The sequence below is a fragment of the Topomyia yanbarensis genome, chromosome 3 (assembly GCF_030247195.1).
Source record: "Topomyia yanbarensis strain Yona2022 chromosome 3, ASM3024719v1, whole genome shotgun sequence".
Classification (NCBI taxonomy): Eukaryota; Metazoa; Arthropoda; class Insecta; order Diptera; family Culicidae; genus Topomyia; species Topomyia yanbarensis.
In genome coordinates this window covers 155,340,019-155,361,227 of record NC_080672.1, presented here as the reverse complement: position 1 = coordinate 155,361,227, position 21,209 = coordinate 155,340,019, and the positions used below count along the sequence as shown (strand labels likewise).

Below are 21,209 nucleotides of genomic sequence, written 5' to 3'. Positions count from 1 at the left end.
ACAGCCGTTCTTGGTAGCCTTCCAGTAGCAGCTTCGATGCATGCGCAGTGACTTGCCCTCCAATACTGCACTCACACTCTTGTATAGAACCACACGTACTCCTAGTTTTTCTTTATCGGAAAATGTTGACATAGAGCGTACAGAAAGAGAGAAAACATTGACTTTCAATGATGTCATAAATTGTACATCTCTTATAGGTTGTTTATGATAAAAATTTTAGGAGAGACTTTTCCGAGCGTATTGCTTGTACTGGTCCCATGCAAAGAGCATATGAATGAGAGAAAACGCGACCCCTACTTAGAATGAACTCTCGTGTGTTTCGTAGGAAAATAGAAAATTTCGGCCCTAATTACGCCACCTTTTCGCTCTGCTCGCGCTACTGTTGCCTGCTATTTTTGCTCTCCGCTTTCAATGTTCTTGTTTTTTGCGTTGTTAACCACCTACCCAGCTGCCTGTCCGCTTCGACCATTCGGTTAACCCACCGGGACCGGTGTCGCAAAGTAACGGCGAAATTGTGACGGTAGAATTCTGTGCAAAGTGTTTCGCCTTACTTGAAAAACAGTGTGCATCTTGAGGGTTTATATCCTCTGCGGTGTGGAAATAGTGAAAACGCAAGAAACCAACCACTAAGACAACAGAGAAGATCTCACCAATACGAGCTCACAGATTTTCCGCTGTTCATGTCATGAACTCACGCGTTCGTGATAGAGAAACGTGATTTTAGTGGGTATTTCTTTCGGTTACCACCGGAGGGCTACCAAGGTGACATTCATTCTAGTGGTAAAGTAGGCGATAAATACAAGCCAACCCATACTATCAAGACACAAACGTAACAAAGGCAAAGTCATCTGTTTTGTAGCACAAACACCACATTGTGACAAACTTGAAAACGCGTGCGAGCATCTCAAAACAAATGAAAACAAATTGGTTCTGAACTATCGAAAAAATTGAGCACTGTCAAATGTGTAGCAATCGGATTTTCGCTGTGGAAAAGCGATAAACTGTTTGTCGTATATCAACGCAAATTGAAAAGCTATTGTTGATAAGATATATTGTCGATGTGTTGCGTTTTATTTGTGTGGGTAAGTGTGGGTGATAACAAACTCCGCATGCTGACTGGACAAAGAAATGAAAACAATGTTTACAACAATACACATATATCGATTTCCTGTAGCCGATACATACCAGATGCGTGAGATTAAATTAGCTTATATTACAATAGAATGGTCATATGTTTTTTCGTGGTTTACAAGATTTACACTTGAGACATATTATAAGTGCTTACCTTTTAAACAAAACACCGTTTGCGAGGTATTCCATGAGAAAGCAGCAGACTATAAAACTTGGCCATCACCGATTCGAACGGAACTTTACAAGGATATGAATCTCCATATTTTCCACTGGCAACTAGACTAGTTTCGCAAACGCAACTTTTTTAAATCGGGCATGATTTTTTTGCAAGCACAATTTTCTAAAAAAAATTTGCTGGGGAGCCGTATTTTGTACAGCAAAACTATCCAAGAATGAGATTTTCGGCAAATTAATCCTTTTTTGCACAAAAAATGCTCTGAAATAAAGTTATGGTATTTCACGAAAGGTCAACAATGTTTGGTTAAACATAATTACAAAAAACCTGTTTTAATCCACCTAGTGGTGCAATTGTGCCTTTCTTATTTGTCCAAACTACGATTTCATTATGTTCAATACAATACAATGGTGAAAATGTATATTACATATTCAGTACGATTTGCACATAGTACATATAATAGATCGACAGCCACGATTTTCAGATACTATGTGTCGACACTGAAACATCGCTTGAAACCATCGGCGAATCAAGCAGGAAGATCCGTTAAGAAATTTTAAACTATTTATTATTTTAAAGTAGCAACCCGTTATTGCATACTCCTACCTAAGCCTATACAAGTCAAAAAAAAATTTGGCCGGGATTAGGTTGACGATTTTCAGAGCGATTGCATAACCTTTCTATATGAGAAATGCAAAAATGTGCCAAAGTCAAAAAAGACGAATATTGCGCCAACTCGAACAAATGTTGTCAACACCCTCTCAGATTTTAATGAAACTTTCTTTACATGAGAACTTTGTCACAAAAAGCCACTTTGCATACTTTGTGTTTCCAAAAATGATCTAGACTGTCTTTTGAAAAGGGCCAAACTTTTTTTACCATTTTTTTTTTCAAATGGCTATAGTCTAAAAATGACAAATCCTACAAAAAATGTTGTAGGAGTGGTTTTCACAAAATTAGTCAAATTTCCAATAAAAATATTGAAAAAATTCTTCATTGACTTCTACACTTAAAAAATCGATTTTGAAAATTTAAGATCGATTTACAAAAAAATCCCATTTTTGATTGGGATGAAATTTTGTTGCAAGATAGGTAATTATGTTCCCTACTTACTGTTAAAAATTGAAGTTGGGTACTTTCAAGGAAAAAAAGTTATTCGAAAAAAAAATCCTTCCTGTGTCCTTGATTTTTTTTCAGTATATTTTTATCGAAAACTAAACTAATGATAGTCATAATCATCTCAGAATCCATTTTCCCAACTGCTAGTTGCCTGATACATGCAAAAAATATCAGTAACGAATTTGGTATATATTCATAACAAACTTAAATGAAGACTGGAAGATTGAAAGACGAAAAGACTGGAAGACAAGAAGATTGGGAGCCTTGAAGACTGCAGTTCATTTGTTCCTCTCAAAACTGATAAATTTTATGAAACAATTGACAAACTTTTCTAAAATTTATTTTATGTCTGATGGAGCAGCAGCACATTACAAAAATAAGAAAAACTTTGCAAGCTTGTGTGGATTTCAGTCAAAGTATGAGTTAAGCGCAGAATGGCATTTTGTTGCAGCATCCCATGAAAAAGGACCCTGTGATGTTATTGGTGGCACTCTCAAGCGAATGGCAAAAAGAGTCAGCCTTGCTCGCGACTATGGAAATACCATAAAAAGTCCCCGAGATTCATATAACTGGACAGTTGAACAAACTGATAAAAATATCACAAAATTAATTTTCTGCTACATATTTACTGAACAGTACAACAAAATATCAGAACTCTAAGAGCTGTATAATAACGCCAAAACAATAGCTGGAACTCAAAAAAATCCACAGTTTTGTGCCTATTCCTGGGGAGACGAAAAGGAATTCTAATTAAGAAAAAGAACCAAAAATATTTTCCTTGTATAGAAATAATACAAAATAGCATGCATGAAGATAGTTTTAAGACAAATGTAATATATAAAAATAAATAAATGGTTATGTAAAATTCAGTACATAATGTTGTGGTGGTTATTTCTTTCTTTGATTCTTCCTTAGTTTATTAAAATAAATTGATAATTGGCGGAGTTATGGCTTTTCCCCGAAACCCTTTTTTGTTTAAGAGGTTTGCGGTGATCACGATTGGAGACCAAAAGATCATCTAAAATCCCAAAGCTCAAAAAATTCCATTAGTAACAATAATTTTTCCTGCATTCGAGAACGTTTTTAGTAAAAAAATTGCTGTTTTAAGCTCTAAAAATTGTATTAAAAAATTCTTATCCATGAAAAAAATATTAGGAATAAAAAAGAATCGTTAAAGTACGAGAAAAAAATAATTACGATCAATTGAAAAAAAAAAAATTAAGAAAATTGATTGCGTAGTTTTTCGGCAATCGTGATCACGGAAAATCCATTTTTAATAAAACGACATTTCGAGATAATCGAGATTAAAATTTCAAATTACCACTGCAATTGGTAGACGAAGCGCGCTTGGAAGCGCTGTAACTTTCGATCTATTTCTCGGATCTTTATGAAAATTTGGAAAAACATTCTCAAAGAGTTAATAAAAAAAATCGAATTCATGAAAAAAGAAAAAGTAGTTGACCTCTTAATGAAAATATGTTTAGTTGCTAAATTAGATAATATCTTATCACAAACTGAGTTTTATTGGATTCTGAGATGATTATGACTTTCATTGGTTTAGTTTTCGATAAAAAAAACACTGAAGAAAAAAATTCAGTTTGGACTAGGAAAAGTTTTTTTTAAATAACTTTTTTTTTTCTTAAAAGTGCCCAATTTGAATTTTTGACGGTAAGTAGGGAACATAATTATCTATCATGGAACAAAATTTCATCCAAATTAAAATTTTTTTTTTTTGTAAATCGACTTTAAATTTTTAAAATCGATTTTTTTCAGTATAGGAGTTAATGAAGAATTTTTTCAATATTTTTATTCTAAAATTTGACTAATTTTGTGAAAACCACTCCTACAACATTTTTTTTGTAGGATTTGTTTTTTTAGACTATAGCCATTTGAAAAAAATGATGAAAAAAGTTTGGCCTTTTTCAAAAGAAAAACAAAATATGCAAAGTGACTTTTTGTGACAAAGTTCTCATGGACAGAACGTTTCATTAGAATCTGAGAGGGTGCTGCCAACTCTGAATACGATATGGTGCAAAACTCGTCAAAAGTCAATTTTCGCTAAAAAAATTTTTTTCGAGATTGCATCAAATCTCAACATTTTATGCATTTTTTTCGATTTTGAAATTTTCCCTTACTTCCCCTTTGAGAATTTTTCGTTTCAGTTTATATGGGAATTTGCTGTGTGGTCGCCCTTTTCAACCCGTAACTCCGGAACCAGAAGTCCAATCAACATAAAATTAAATAGCAGCCGATAGGAAGGTTGTACCTTTCATTTGAGACTAAGTTTGTGTAAATCGGTCCAGCCATCTCTGAGAAACAGAGGTGACATTTTTTCCACATACACACATACATTGTGTGTATGTGAAAAAAACATTTGTGTGACATTTGTCGATCTCGACGAACTAGCCCTTCGACCTGGGATTAGGTTGACGATTTTTAGAGCGATTGCATAACCTTTCTATATGAGAAAGGCAAAACTTTTTTGTCAAAGAAATCATTATTTCGATTTTTTTTTATGTCAACACGGAGAAAAGAAACATTTTAAATATAATTCCTTCCTGAAAAGCTGTCAGTAAACAGAAACGCAATAGTTTAAATGACAGGGCAATTGGGATACTCGATTCGAGTTTTCGTTGCACCCAAACATCAACAACGAAGTAAAGCTTTTGATGTCAATTTATACGCATTCCATCGATTGTAATTAATGTAATTAATTGTAAATAATGGAATTATGAGGTACCCTCCATCATAGGGTTAAAATAGGTTACTTTACTCAGTACACCTTTCAATTGTACACAATGGCTCGCCAGCCTCAAACTTGATGAGCTACGTGTCGGTGAAACACATGAAATAAAAAATAATACTCTTTAATTAGCTTAATCAGGATTAGTTCAATGTTGTCTTCCTGCAAACTTATTTTGTCATGCGGGGGAGGGGATGTGAAGAGGGTGAATAACCCACAACCGATCCCTCCCAGCTTATTTGTGTATGCTTGATGATATAGTGGTGGTATAAAAATGATACAGTAGAGAGGAGAAGTATTAGGGATGGGTGGGGTGATGGTCTAAAGGGGGGTGTAATGAGGGGTGATCTAAGAGGGTTTTCAGGCGGTCCCTTACACTACGCCTATGTTAAAAATCAGAAACCCTACCTCAGTCGAAAAAAATCGCCGGGATTGGGTTGACGATTTTGAGTGATTGCATTACCTTTCTATATGAGAAAGGCGCAAATGGTTAATTTAAAATCATAAAAATTGCCCCGTGTACTGAGAGTGGAGAAAGTAAAGTGATTTTTACGCATAACCAAATTCATTACGTGGTTTAGACATACACTTTAAAATGAAATTATTTCATAGTTTCTTGCACATTAGTGGGTTTTACTAAATTAATGTCTCGATATATCAAATCTGATCACATATATTCAATGGGTGCGAATTTGTCGGTTTAAAGTATGCTGGGTGTAGGCATTTTGGGTCTGATATATTCAAAGAGCCGAGTCATCCCACAGCTAGTTGTGCAATTATTCATCAAAGGTAAGGTTAACTACATATTTAGGATGAATCAGGATTCAGTTCCGTAGGTATAATACCAGCACAACGAACCTACTTTGTAATCAAGATACTTTCGCGTAGCCTCTAACAAATCTAAACCTGAACTTTTGTAACATGTTATGTAAAAAAACCCCGGCGTAAAAAAGCTTTTGCAAATGCCGTGTCAAATAAACGTTTTATGAAAAAAACAAAACAAATCCAATAATCACATTTTGTGGTTCTTAACCGATTAAGTATTATGATGGAACAGGTATATGGACATGTATATGGGAAATTCCTATTTAACCGCACTTACCAACCTGTAACTCTGGAACCGAAAGTCAAATCGGGATGAAATTCAATAGCAGCCAATTGAAGCGTTGCATCAATCAGTTCAAATTTGGAAGATGGTGGAAATCGGACAAGAATTTTCTGAGGAATAGTTGTGAAAATTACTCTGAACATTGGCAAGTTCTCTGGGGCATAAAGACTATCCTAGGTGGCCAATATGCTCAAAGCGACTACAGACTTCAAATCTAAGTAATCTAACACCCATTTTAATGAGTTTTGCATCATCTAGATATCATGGTGGTATCAGTTTAAAAGGGAATTTACTGTATGATCGCAGCTCTCAGCCAGTAATTTCAATAGCACGCCATGCCATTTGTTTGAGATTAAGTTTGAGAAAATCAGTCTCCGAGTAACCAATGTGCCATTGTTTAACACATACCTACACTGAAACGAAGACCATGGTATAAACTACTATATTAGAGGTTTAAATTAAAAGGGCTGTACCAGTGAATTTTGGTAGACAATATATCATACTTGTCTTGAGTATGATTCCTGTCATTTGTACCATGTCCATTCCAACATAGAGACATGGTATTTCTTACCATTTCATGGTGATATAAAGGTATTATTAACTATGCTTCTATTTTCGTACAACGGTTAGATTTAACATAAATATGGTTGTTTTGAAAACTGTTAGTTGGTTAAAAATACTTTTGGTGTTCACTATGTTATAGTAATACTATAGTATATGTGATATATGATCAATATTTCTTTGAATAAATTTGAAAGGTTTTGTTTATTGGTTCGTTTATTGATTCGCGCATAAAAATATATGTGAAAAAATCGGGCATAAATATTAATTGTGAAGCTCCACGTCGCAATTTCCTTAGCTAGATGCTATTATATTTTTGAGCACCTTACTTCATTGTTTTAGTATGGAACTGTAATATCGTGACCTAGAAACCAAAATCCATATTACAGAGTTTATAACAAGCATATTATAAGATCTTGCCGATAAGATTCCCGTACGCCTGTTGTTTCTAGGACTCAAAATAGAGTTAATGAAACTTGTTTTTTGTGGTTTTTAATACATGGAAAATGAAATCATATTAAATCATAGAAATAATTTTTGTTATTATTATACTCACCGATGATAAAATGCGTGTTAGAAACGCAATCTTTTATTTTTGGTTTCGATATTCACTTTCATTTCTAAAAAAACTAATTTGTGGAACAAACAAATGCTCTTGGAGAAAAAAATCCTATTTTTCAACAACATGGCGGACACCATTTTCACTACTCGAAACATTACCATATTTATAGTGATTTTAAAATGAAGCCGTGTACAGTTGAAAAACACTGGTAATTCCTTTTATTATTACCATGTTCGTGGTAAAACAGATAGAAGTCTGAAGATCCATTCCAAATTGAAACCAGAATCATAGTGAAATTGATAATTTTAGAGGTTATTTTAGTCATGAAATAAAGCTTAAATCAAATACACAAAATAGTAAAAAACACATTGAGTGTTTTTCCGAACTGTATGGTAGTTTCAAGCATTTTCTGGTAGACTAAACATTATTCATGATAAATTTAACTTTTTAGTTCACATGGTTTTTTCTACCATGACTCTGTAGTTAGAACTACCATATCGTTCTTTTCAGTGTACAAACACACATGCTCACACGAACATTTGCCGAACTCGATGAAGTGAATCGAATGGTATAAGAGTTTTGGCCCTCCGGTCCTCTTTTAAAGAGTCGATTTGCAGGGTGATTGCCAATGTTGCATACTAGTAGACTTAGTATGGTAGCTGAATTAAATTTTCTTTTCGCATTCAACCAAACATAATTTAGTAATTTACATGAACGCATGCTACTTAGAATCATTAACAGCTGCAGGATTATGAACTGAAATAACTTCTCTTCATGCTCCCCTTGACATATAAAATTCAAAACAAAAATATTATTTTGAACGCAATTTGCTGTTATAATGAAAATGTTGATAAAAGTCGTCAAACATTTTGAAATAACATGTATTTAAAATAATTGAAAAACATATATAATTTTTTTAATACACCAGCCGCGTTGCATAGGATGAGGGGGGGGGGGGTAGGTAAATGCTACGTTATTTACGAGGAGAGGTTAGAATTTTGTGACCAAATGCAACGAGGGGGGAGGGAGGGGTCAAAAATCGCCAAAAAAAAGCTCCGTCATTTGTGTATTCCCTAAAAGCTTTCTAATTCCGATCTTGTCTATTCAACGGTTTGAGGCATTTTATTTCACTGCTATCACCTATTTAACCTACGTTACTTTTAATTAAAAATTTTTCTTGCATGCTGATTTTATGGCAAGTGAACTGACAGCACTGACTGCATTCTGTCATGTCATTATAAAAAGAAGGAAAATTTACTTTCTGGGAAATGTTGTGGGACATCGGTTTCACCCATAATTCCCCTATTCATTTTTAAAGCCAAGCATACTTTTTCCAAGCATACTTGTTGAATAAATAGAATAACTATGAATACAGTTACGAGAGCAATTACAATATTTCGTAGATGTGCATGTGTTTCCGCTGACTTGAACTGAAGACAACAGTATCATTTATATTGTATTCAAAAGTCAATCAAACTCTAGATTCATCATCAATTAGGCTGCCTAAACAGAAATATAGGAAATTGATTTAGAATCCTTCCACACGTCAGTTAACTTTGGCTTCTCATTAACAGCTGGAACACGTTTTAGCAATTTCCTGTACGGAATCATTAGTACAGATTTTACGGAAATTTTCATTACTGTATTGAAATTCCGACGCGCTCGCTCTGCTCATTTAGTCATGACATCTCTTCAATACCGAACCACTGTTTCAAAGTTTCTGTCCAGTTGAAATCCGTACCGAATGCATTCTGCATCAAGGTTCGTTAATTTAATTATCAGCAATACTGAATTCAATGAGAAGGTACGTTCGCTCGTCACCGACTGTTTTTATTTGACAATTGAAGGGTTGCCGTGTGAAAGGGCGGAGATGGTCCATATTTCACTTTCAACGATTAGAAATGGTAATTTACTGGGCTATATGACTACGGGACTTTCTCTACCACTTCAAATTTTATTCAACAAAGACGGATTTGTTGCCAATAAATAAACCAATATATTGGATATTTTAAAATACGTGCACCTCTGTTTATCATGACACGGCTCAACATTAGAACGTCCGGCTCCGTTGATACGTCTGTCCATCAATCAGTGAAATAATACAAAACATTGCAATGGGATTGACATCCATCGAAAGACTGTCGTGTTCAGACCAGTAAAATACATCCTTTCCCTCGTTGCAGCATAACGTACACCTGACTAATGCATTATAATCGACAGTGCAAATAATTATAATTATTGACTTCCCAGAAATATAGATTTTATCACTGCGATTGTAGGGGTTCAACTGTCCCTCTTCTTGATATTTGTAGAATTCAAAGTAAACCAGTTTTACTAACTTCTAGGAAAAGCCGCCGGAAACCCTTTCCATACGATTCTGAAAAATCACTTTAATGCGTTTATGTGTGTATGCAGTACTGTTCAATCAACCCATGTCCAAGTACTAGCTCATTAATTTTGCACGACGCAATCAACCCTTTCGTTTTCTCGCAGTTTACCAAAGTTGCATATGGTCTAAAATAATACCGCGTGGACAAGCGGGAGGTGAGATTGTACCTATTAGATAAAGGTCTGCCAGATTATTAACAGATATGCGAAATGTTGTATAGTCCCTCTACAAACGTGAAATTAATGAACGAATAATAATGCTGTTGGTTACTGGTAAGTTAACATGACATTACTGTTTTATTAGTGTTGAAGGCTACTTAATGAAGGGATACATTTGATTCAAATCGATTAATTTCTATTTTCAAGTATCTTTCTGAGATTGGCTTATCTGGTTTTTCAGATAACTCGAATTTTATTAGTCCACTTATACGTGTATTATTTATCTCCTTCAGTCGGCGGTTCAGAAGGTAATGCGCTTGTTGCGTAAACCACTCATCGTATGTTCTAGCCAAGAATGAATTCTTCCACTTGTCATTGTACACGCAACTGAATGTAGTACCATTGCTTTGCTTTGATATATTTATTTAGGGAAAATCATTTAGTCTCACTTTTCACCTCAAACTGCTCAAAAAAATCATTTGAATTATCTTTTCAAACTGTAGAATCTATCATGTCAAACATGGAACCTGACGAAAAACTACATATTTATGGCGACATTTATCAATGTAACTCCAACTTCATTGTAGACATTGAAAACGAATGGATCTTACTCCCAGTCGTAGACGAAAACGAAACACTTTAATACTTATTTGACCAATATCAGAATTCGGCCTGCATCAAAGAAACCGTGTAAAAAAAGACAAAACTCATATTTAGACCTGCTATTCACGAACTGCACTGAAGACTTCTGTGTTAATGCACTCCATAATGAAAAAATGAAGAATTTCACACAGCAATCGAAAATCCATTCTTCATGCATCAAAACTCTTCTCCGAACGACTTGGTGTATGAGGAAGCGCCGGAATACCATAAAACTGACTTTGAAGAAGTCAGACGTAGGATATGTAGAATAAATTGGCAAAATGTATTGAATATAGAAGGAAATGTCACCGAAGCAGTGACAAAATTCTATTTAATTGTAGTGAAAGAAGAAGAAAGGCTTATGACAGTCAACAACCTGACTTGTCCAACCAACATCTGAAAACTTAAAAATAGCGAACACAAGGCACATAAAATGTGCAAGAGAGATCGACAAAGCTATTTAGAAATTTGCTCCCAACTCGGCATAGTCATTAACACTGCACATGAAGAATATAATCGTAAAATCGAAAAAGAAATCATGACATGTCCAAATTACGAAAATTCCACTGCACTAAAAAACCTAGACGCATCAAAAGGACCATGAGCTGACGGAATTCCACCAGTATTTTTAGAAAATCTAACAGAAGAATTCACGCTACCATTACCGCATATTTTCAACATGTCACTGAAAAATGAAGCATTCCCAGAAATATGGAAACAATCCTTTTTAGTTCCTGTTTCTTAATCAGGCACTCAATCGGACATCCGAAACCATCGTTGGATTGCCGTGGGATTGCACCGCGGGGAGGTAAGGGATAGCAGTTCTGTATCAGAGGTGAATAGCGACATAGATTGGCCTCATGTTGCAGGATAATACAGCTCTGCCAACCGACATACATTTAGCATAAGCATAAGCATAAGCATAAGAGATCGCCCGTAGTTGCTACTCCGTTATTGACCAGAACCAAATTAGGTTGCAAAATGTTCATTGGAACAACATGTTTGGGAATAACATGATGAGCCACATTGTACAATCTATTCTGATCCCTGCATGCTGATCAATACCGACGCCGGCTACGTCCGAATGCAGATCTTCTGGGAAAGGAAGGAATGTTAGTCCGATACATGTTGCTACTAGAGACCGAGGAATCCTCTGCATCTCCACATGTATCACGGGAAGGGGAGAGTTGTTAGTAAATGTGTCAATAGCGTTATCATGTAATAATTGCTCTGGGCACCCGGCTGCAGAGAATTTGGGAAATTTATTTGTTGTATTAATACGATTAGAAAAATGAGCACCTTGAACTCCGGATAGCCGGCTATGAGGAGCACTGCTTATATTTTTAATAATATTCAATCACGCGACAAATTTGTTCGTGGTTTCTATCGTGTCGGTGCTGATTTTACCCGGCGATCGTTTGAATAAATATAAAAATAATATATAAATAATATAAATAATATATAACATTCCGCATATAGAAGGTTCATCAGACTGTTCCATAGATGTCGCGGAGTTAGTGGTTTGGAAGGATATAGGGTCTAGGATTCGCTCCAAGCAAGCGATCCGACCTGCAAAGCACTAGGTACTAGTTTATTTAGTCTTCGAGAACACGATCGCTCAAAAAAGAAGATCTTGTTTAGTTTTTGGTTCTTTCCAAACTCTGGGCAGCCGGCCACCGAGAGTATCCCACGTTTACCAAACAAAAGCAATTCCAACCCCACACAGCCGACCGTGGGAGTATTGCCTAGAAAAGCTAATCTTATCTGCGTAATGGGCCGGATCACTATTTATTGCGACATTATTTAGACTAATTTTGATATTCCTTCCCTACGATATATTTTTGGGTTGCAAACTACCGAGTGATAACACGTTATACAGACAGAGTTATGATAGCTCGAGATGTTATAAATCAACGAAAGTATTTCCTATTTTCCTTATTGGATTGTTTGTGAAATATACGTATACGAACGATTATATCGAACCATGAAGGGAAATACAGAGGATAGTTAACCCGATGCACGGGCCTGTTACCAATAACGGAACTTGAAATTAGATTCACCAAAACAGATGCGGCGAACCTTCAGTACGCATCGACCCGCGATCATCGACACCAGTCAAATCAAAGTCCCATTGGAGCCAACTCCCCAACAACAATTCGTCTTTACGGTATTGTCTTCCCGGCCAGATCCGCTCGCACCCCCTCACTCTGCCACCACCGGCAGAAGGCCAACAGTACCCAGTCGTCGCCTGTCCAAGGACCAAATATCATCAATACACCCAGACTCGCGTGGGGGCATGAGATAGAATTGAACGCTAACCAATGAACATGACAGAAAAACACTTATTCTTCGTGCGGACATAACTGAAGGTAATTGCCAACCGGTCCCCGATCCCTCTCGCGAATTGCCAATTCTCAAACATTATACATGATTGAAGTCATCATTCCACTTAAATCAGGCCATGTGTTTTCCCTAAGCACATTGAATGCTCTGTGGATCAGTTCCCCCGTTGGTAAAACAAACCCCAAACAAACATAGAAATTAGTTTGCTCAGTCCAAAGAAAAGTTGGCCGACCGGCGGATACGTGTTCCCTTACAGTGCCATCACATCAACGAACGCCCAAAATTTACATGCGACAAAATATCTGCAATCCCGAATATAAAAGAATCAAAACCTCTACTCATTTGCAATAAAATAAGAAAGCAAAAAAACAGTTGAATATCCAAGGCGGTTCATTTTCAAAGATAGCACCGCCGATGAAACACCCAATAAAAAATAGGTGACAAGGGATGCGGACGAAATTAGCTGAGCACCGATCGGCTGGTTTGCCACCTATTTTTCGGGTGAAGATTTTTGGGGCGACACCTGGTAGTCGCAAGTCGCTGGTGAAACACCAATTATTTGATTATGCCAAATTTTCTTATCGCCGTATTTTTTCACTTTTCGGATCGAACTTTATTTTCCGAAAAACCATTTTTCACTATTTTTAGAATGTACACTGTGTTGCTAGACATTTTCTGTGCACTTTTAAGTACGATTCAGACGATACATCAGCCTCCGTCAACGTCAACGGAACGTCACCGTTCCGTCAGGATAAGTTTAATACTTTTCTCTTGTGCCCGTTCACACATGCCGTACGTCAAAACGTTCCGTGCCGTTGATGTTGTGTGTGAATGCCTCCATTTAACTGCATGTAACTTATCCTGACGGACCGGTGACGCTCCGCTGACGCTGACGGAAGCCGATGCATCATCTGACTCGTACTTTACTGTCTTTGCATCGGGAATCGACGGCCCGTAATGCGAGGAAAAGATTTTTTTTACACCGGCCGCAGGAATGACCAAAAAAGAAGACGGATACACCAAGGTCACTAGTAAACACAAGAAGGCAACAAAAATATACGCCATAAAAAGTTCTAAAAGTGCTTCAAACAAAGTATTAACGTTAAATCAATGTATGAAGTGAGAAATGAGAAATAGTGATATTAGGGGTCATGTTTTCTTCGCTCAATCTCTTATGGTAAAATCAACTGAGAAATAGTCAATGTGTGTGATTTCGTATTTTCGTATTGAAAATCGCCTGTAACTACGCAAACAAAAGAGATAGAAACCTCCTTGCTTCAACAAAAATATGTATTTACAAAAGTTCCAAAAACCTCTAGAACAAAGTATTAGCGAGAAACTGACACACAAGAAAATATTAACAGAAAACCAACCCTTCAAGAACCCCCCTACCTTAAACATTGCAAAAATCATAACACATGAACGACCAGAGATAGCCATAAAGTTTCTTCAGAAAAGCCGCCTCAATTTGATTGATCTACAACTCTATAGAATACAATATAGCTGAATTTTACATATCCAAGAAGTTGATACCTCAAACACCCTAACCACAAGGACCACCCTAATTCGACCAATATAAAAAATTGGGCAAGAAAGCTCTAAGAAAGTTTGCCGAAGACACCACATATCTGCCTCTGTAGCTCTGCCAACCGACATACATTTAGATAACAAACTCGTAGAAAAAAAGCGAATCTGTACGATATTTAGGCGTAATCGTAGAATCCAAGCTCATATTTGTGGAACATTAGGATACAATAATAAATAAAGTAAAAAATATGCTGGGCTTTATTAAACGCTTCAGACTCTTACGCAATAAAATATAAACGTCAGACCAATGTTGGAATATTGCAGCGTAGTGTGGAACCCATACACTGTCCAGCACGAATAACACATCTAATCAGTCAAAAAATAAATTCTTTTGAACGCACCTTGTAAACGAACCTGGACGACATTCCCTCTTCCATCATATAAAGCATGCTCATTAACATTCAAACACTCAAAGAACGCTACGAATTTTCCATGCTTTGCTTTATCAATTTAATTTCTCAACGTGTACAACTTTCGTAAATAACATTTAATGTACCTAGCCGTCATCTAAGACCTCTTAATTTATTTCAAGAACAATACTTTTGGACAAACTATGCTAAAAATAACCCCGGCAATAGAATGATGCGTCAGTACAATGCAAATTGTGAAATAATTCACTTTGCCATGTCCAGAAAGAAATAAATTTCAACTTAACTGTAGAAATAATGTGTAGTGTATAAGTAACTATTATATGCACCGATGTGCCCACCACAGATTGAATACCTTAGGCACCGCTGAGATGAGAGCAGCTAAATAAATCGCCCACGCAACGCAGCACAAGCACAGTATCTAGTTCACGGCGATTTCGTTCGTATACGGTAGCACTTGAGGAACAACTCATGAACCAGCTGAAAGAAAGATAATACAATGGAACTCTATTTTCCGAGCAGAAAAACATTTTATATTTTTCCCTAGTTTTTTTACATGTTCTCACTTCCCTAAACTACCCTGTCTTTCGCGATTCTTTCGCGCCTAGTTTCAACACTAGTGATCTAAGGTCTCGGTACCCAGAGGTACGCACGGCACATGGGCCGAGCCTTGATCATTTATATAAGATTAGTCTCGCACAAAAAGAAGCGCGCACTCAAGAAGCCCCGATTCTAAATTTTCTGAAGTTTATATTGTAAAATTCTAGCTAGCTTCAGCAAATTACAATTATTAACTATCTGTCCCAATTCAGCATGCGATTGACATTATATTTGTATTAGTATCGCATGGTTTTCTATCTTTCCCATTCGTATGCAACTTGTGTGTTAATGTATTCCTATTCTCCTCTATCCTAAAGTAATTCTTGCTGTCTTCTGTTATTTACCGAAGATCGGATGAGCATGAATAATTCTAATTGCTTTGGTATTAATGAGGAACATGATTCTAAATATCATACTATCTAAATGCATGTCAAAAGGAGAAAATAGATGGGTGGGTAAGGTCAGAGACATAACCGGAGTGAAGTAGAATACAATTAGGATTATTTCTGGATCAATTAATGAAAGATGGCGTTTGGTCGCGGGTTTCTTACAATAATATTGTATTGCGTCTACCACCTGCGTTTCAAAGGTCTTTTAGAGCAAAAAACACTAACAATATTATCTTTGTAAAGTTGATTTGAACATTTGAACGGAAGACGCAACGCACTGATCTACCTCAGCCGGTCCCCGCACAAATCACTCATTGCTCAGTCTGCTAGTGATTTGTGCGGGGACCGGCTGAGGTAGACAAGTGCGTTTCGTTTTCCGTTCAAATGTTTAAACCAACTTGACAAAGATAATATTGTTAGTGTTTTGCCCTGAAGAGGAATCTTCAGGTGATAGACGCAATACAACATTATTGTAAGACACCCGTGACCAAAGGCCATCTCTCATTACTGATAACAAAGTGATCGTTCATCTCTCTATCGGATCAATCAAAGAAAGTTATGGCCTGTTATATGAAAAGTACGAAATATATCTTCGGCTTTCTACATTGCAGTTTTTGACAAACACTAGATCAATGCATGTACCTCCAAGTGTAGTAGTTTGTGAAGGATCAGTAATAAGACGAAGCTTGAGGCATTCATTCATGAAATGAACAAATTTCATGTTTTCCTGCTTTGAAATGTTTATGTTAAAATCTCCCGAAACAACCATCGGGATATTTTTCCGAGCGTAAGGAAATAAATTATGTGTAACGAAGAATTGCTTTTCTTAAATGTTGTATGTGGTGAAATGTATACAGCAACGTTTTAATACCTTTTAGCATAACTTCTGCTGCACAAATATCACCATTATTATCCGCCAGACAAATTCGCGTCATGCTCTTCACTGACTTGTTCAATTTAATGACCAATAGCCTTAGTAGATGCAGTGGTCCTTTGATAAATTGCAACACCACCAGCTCTAGAATTAGGACCATTTAGTTCAACCAACTCTCACTGAGGGCTACAATGTCGACTGTGGTCAGTAAACTGTCCATTGAAATATCTGAGAAATGAGCATTCAAACTTTGGACGATAAAACTTATCAAGCAGCAACTATGATCTATCGCTCCAATAAAATTCACTGTTGATAGTCGGCAGCTGATGCTTTGACAGGCGTACTAGCTCTGTTCTCAATTTAGTCATTCGGGGTGAATTACTACCCTTAGAGTGGTGATATTTGAAATTATTTTTCGAGTAAGTAAAAAATATGGGTCGGTACCCGGATAGAATTTTACAATAGCATTTACCCTACAAACAATCATAAAACAATAAATATTATAGTTATTACTGTTTCAACACTGTTCGATGCCAAGTTCTCACAGTAAATTTACAATAAAATTTCATGTTACAATAAATTTCATTGTTCAGCAAAAAACTGATACAGTGAATTCATAGTAAATTTTACTGTTTTGGAGAAAAAAATGTATGGAAAAAAATTGATTTTTTTAATGTTAAGATACATAACCACCCCCCTTTTTCACTGTAAAAGTCTATTTTACATTGAAATTTACTGTAAAAACGTTAAAGTTTATTGTTTTTGTATTGTAGCAAAACACTAAAACTTACTGTAAATTATTGTAAAATTACTGTACTGTCACGTAATGTCTGCGATATAACCAGAGTGTCGTGACTACACTTCGGGGCGTTAATTCAAATCTAATGCTATTGAACGTAATCACGTTTGAATGGGAAATTTTCCAATTATTCGTTATGATAATTTTGGTTAAAAATTAAAATTGGGAATTCTTTTCCATCTTCAACTATTTTTCTTCTTTTCAAATCCGCAATATTCTTTGAAAATATTGTTGAAATTGTATTAATGAAAAACTGAAAATGCGTTTGGCAACACTGCCCACTAAATGGATGGTGGTGGAAAAACGCGTATTCGTTTATGTTATGCTAGTATTAGTAGCAGAAAGGAATGAAAAGGTGCATGGTACGAAAACGAGCGAGCAAGAGAGTGATAGTAGTGCGTATTCGCGCTACTATACTAAATATTGGTCGGTCGATTTTCTAATCATTTGCCGATGAAAAAAATCCGCTAATTATTATCACAATTTGAATAGGTGAGCGCTGTTCAGGCTAGAAACATGAGAAATAGCATTACCGGAAAATTTGCACTAATAATTCTTCACGAGTAGATTTTGTTAGTCCTGAAAAGGACTGTTTTGGCAATATTGCGGACGCGCGAGTTTACTTCATAGGGGAAGATGGGGTAAAACGCACCCCCTAAGGAAATATGATCATAACTCAGCTATAGAACATCAATTGGAAGAATTTAATTAATGATATCGTCTAGCCAACATTTTCCTCTATAATCACAATCACAACGCTTTGCAAAGTATACAGAAACATGAAAAATATTCAATTTTTCAAAATCATTGAAAATTACCTTTTCAAAAATAAGCGGGGCAAAACGCACCTGTACGGGGGCAAAATGCATCACAACAACGGGGCATAATGCACTACAACAACGGGGCAGGATGCACCGCAACAGCGGGGCAGAATGCTCGGTGAACAAGAAAGTAGTTTTGTTTTCTAACGGGATATCACAAACGTGTGCCATTAAATAGCCGAAGGTTATGCAATTAACATGTTTTCAGAACGATTTTTCTGTTTTCGATTAAAAAATCAGCAAAAATAAAGAAGAGGGCATTTTGCCCCCGATGGAGCAGAGATATAAATTTAGCAAAAAGTGAACTATTTAGTAGATTTTTCATATATAGGCGACTGAATAATAAGCAACGCTATAAATAGAACTGGAATGCACTGATATAATAGTAAAACAGCATTTATAAGAGCTGAAAATCCTTGTTGCGCGAGCCACAATAATTACACGAGAAAAGCACGTTATTGTTTTTTGTTTATTTCTCGAGTTGCTATTGTGTACGGTTATCAAACTTTGACAGTGTAAGTTAACTATGAAGGACTTCCGACTGGTTTTACCCTTTTCTAGAAATTTTTAGCAGTTTTCGATATAAACAAGGGGTGCATTTTACCCCGGGGGTGCGTTTTACCCCATCTTCCCCTACTGGCGGTTTACTTCATATGGCCTTCTCATTACCTCCACAACCAGCGGTTTTTCTTCTCTCCTGTGGTAGTCGATTTGTTCGGTTTTTTTTCGCTGCAGCCTTCTTATCACCAGTCGGTTTCTTATCCTCGACTGTCACCTTAAACGATCTGGATGCGCCAGTCCTTCCTGCCAGCCTGGCGATGTCACACACATGTAGTTGGCGGCGGTGTACTTTTTGATCGTATGCAGCAGCTGGGGAACTTTAGAGGTTGCTCCTGATCTGCTGCTCCTGTTTTACTGCTTCTGCTGCCGCCACAATCGGGAACATGTAAACGAATGACGAAAAATTCAAACAAACCGTATGTCTTATAATCGTTGCATGGTTTAATGTAGCAAGAAAGGCGTGGCTAACTATGAAATGAAATACTAAAATACGCGAGTCGAATAGTACTGGGCAATGGTGGGACAGATAATAATTGATTTCGGAAAATCAATTTTTCTTTATTCATGTAAGTTATGCATACTTGCAAATCCTATAGAAGATTCCTGATTATTTTTCTAGCTGATTGGTTTAAACATTGTATATTTTGGTTGAGTACAAGGAAAGTTACAAACTTTCAAAACGCGACCTTCGGTTTTTCCGAAATTTTGAAATGGGGCTTCTATTTTGAAACGTTAGTTGTAGTCACAATAATAGTTGGCGAAAGAAAAGATTTTTAAATTTAATTCTTTCGAGTGGAATGATAGCGTTGATAAGGGCTAATTTGTTTGCCGAAGAAAATATTCTCCGGGTGGGAGATTTTTGTTCCAATTGTTCCTGCTTTCTAACACCGGAGCTGCACAAATTAATCCACGGATATAAATCCTAATAATCACCTTCTCTCCCGCTGTTGACATACAGTCTGTGGACATCTGACAAGTGGACTTGCTGAAACCGACTGAAATGACATTCCTTTCTGACCAGATTTGCGGCTTGGTTCATGAAATTAGCGGGAACCAATCAGGAACGAGTTTCAGTCAGATGATTTGAAATCGGTTTTTTTCGTGTGTGTGTGTGTGTGTGTGTGTGTGTGTGTGTGTGTGTGTGTGCGTGTGTGTGTGCTATCTTACATCCATCAGAAATGAAAATGATGGCTTCTGCAAGTAACACGTTTCGACACAAACTGATTCATCCATCAGTCGTGTACAGCTCACAAATATTTCTCGGTATTGTACAGCCATCCGTTCGCGCCAAGCAACCAAATACGAATGTTGATGGAAACAAATCTGTAGCGGACCTATATTTAAAACTTTTCATCGTTTAATTGATCGGTTGGTGCACCATGTTTACGGCACTGGCCGAGTTGAGCTGAAAATTTTCACCATTTTCGGTAGTTTTTGAAAGATTTTTTAAAACACAGTATTTTCGGTATTATTGCATGTTACACATACTCCAAATTTTAATACTACATTGCGGAACATATTTTCGATAAAATTACCTTAAACCTAAAATCATTCTATTAAGTATGATGGAAGTTATTAACGTTCAAAATCTGATGCGACTGCCACAGCCGATATTTTGATATTGAAACGTTAGAAGTATTCTACTTCAATACTTTGTACAAAACCATTGATATCAAGGAGCTGCCGATAGTGGTATGTTGCTTCCATTCCTCTATCAATCATCACGTGGTCAGTCAAGTCCTCAAAATATGTCTATGCTCTTATTTCAAAACCGTGGGAAATTTTCAACATTATTCTAATTCACAACGAATCAGTGAACTGCATATTGAAGTTCAACCAGTTTCACGAATTAAAAAACATTTTTCCTGTTCCGTAGACAGCAGGAATAAGAACAAAAAACGAGAAATTGATGTTCAAACCCTATCTGGACAGCATTTCCCGCTGGACCAGCAGATGATGCTCCTAAGTTATAATACCTCTAGTTGATATCGTTTCTCCTTGATAATCGACCCTGCAAAACCTGTCAGAAAAAAAATGGATTTAAAAGGGTACCCCTCAGCTTTTTTTTACAAATCAGACGGTGGGTAGGTCTGTGACTTGATTATAGTTCTGCCTTAACCGGGCTTGGATTTAGAAGGATTTATACCAACAGAAACAAAACGTAGTCTTGACTTGATTGTGAATTTCTGTTCTGATACACGGCATACAAAGAGTACACGAATATGGGACCGCAAGCCTGTTGTCTTTCGGGACGCAGGTGAATTTCGTGATTTAAATGC

General features: G+C 36.5%; 2 protein-coding genes across 2 annotated transcripts in view; one reads left to right on the top strand and one right to left on the bottom strand.

The window, feature by feature from the left end:
* LOC131687327 (uncharacterized) overlaps positions 1-1,439 on the bottom strand; it is an 83,836-nt gene extending 82,397 nt beyond the window's left edge. Inside the window, exon 1 of the mRNA XM_058971404.1 lies at positions 1,286-1,439. Coding sequence (XP_058827387.1) covers positions 1,286-1,320 — 35 coding nt within the window. The 5' untranslated portion in view covers positions 1,321-1,439. The remainder of the gene's footprint in view (positions 1-1,285) is intronic.
* Positions 348-21,209, top strand: part of LOC131692185 (protein muscleblind) — a 782,320-nt gene continuing 761,458 nt past the window's right edge. The window contains exon 1 of the mRNA XM_058979064.1: positions 348-1,082. The gene's annotated coding sequence lies outside the window, so the exon portion shown is untranslated. The remainder of the gene's footprint in view (positions 1,083-21,209) is intronic.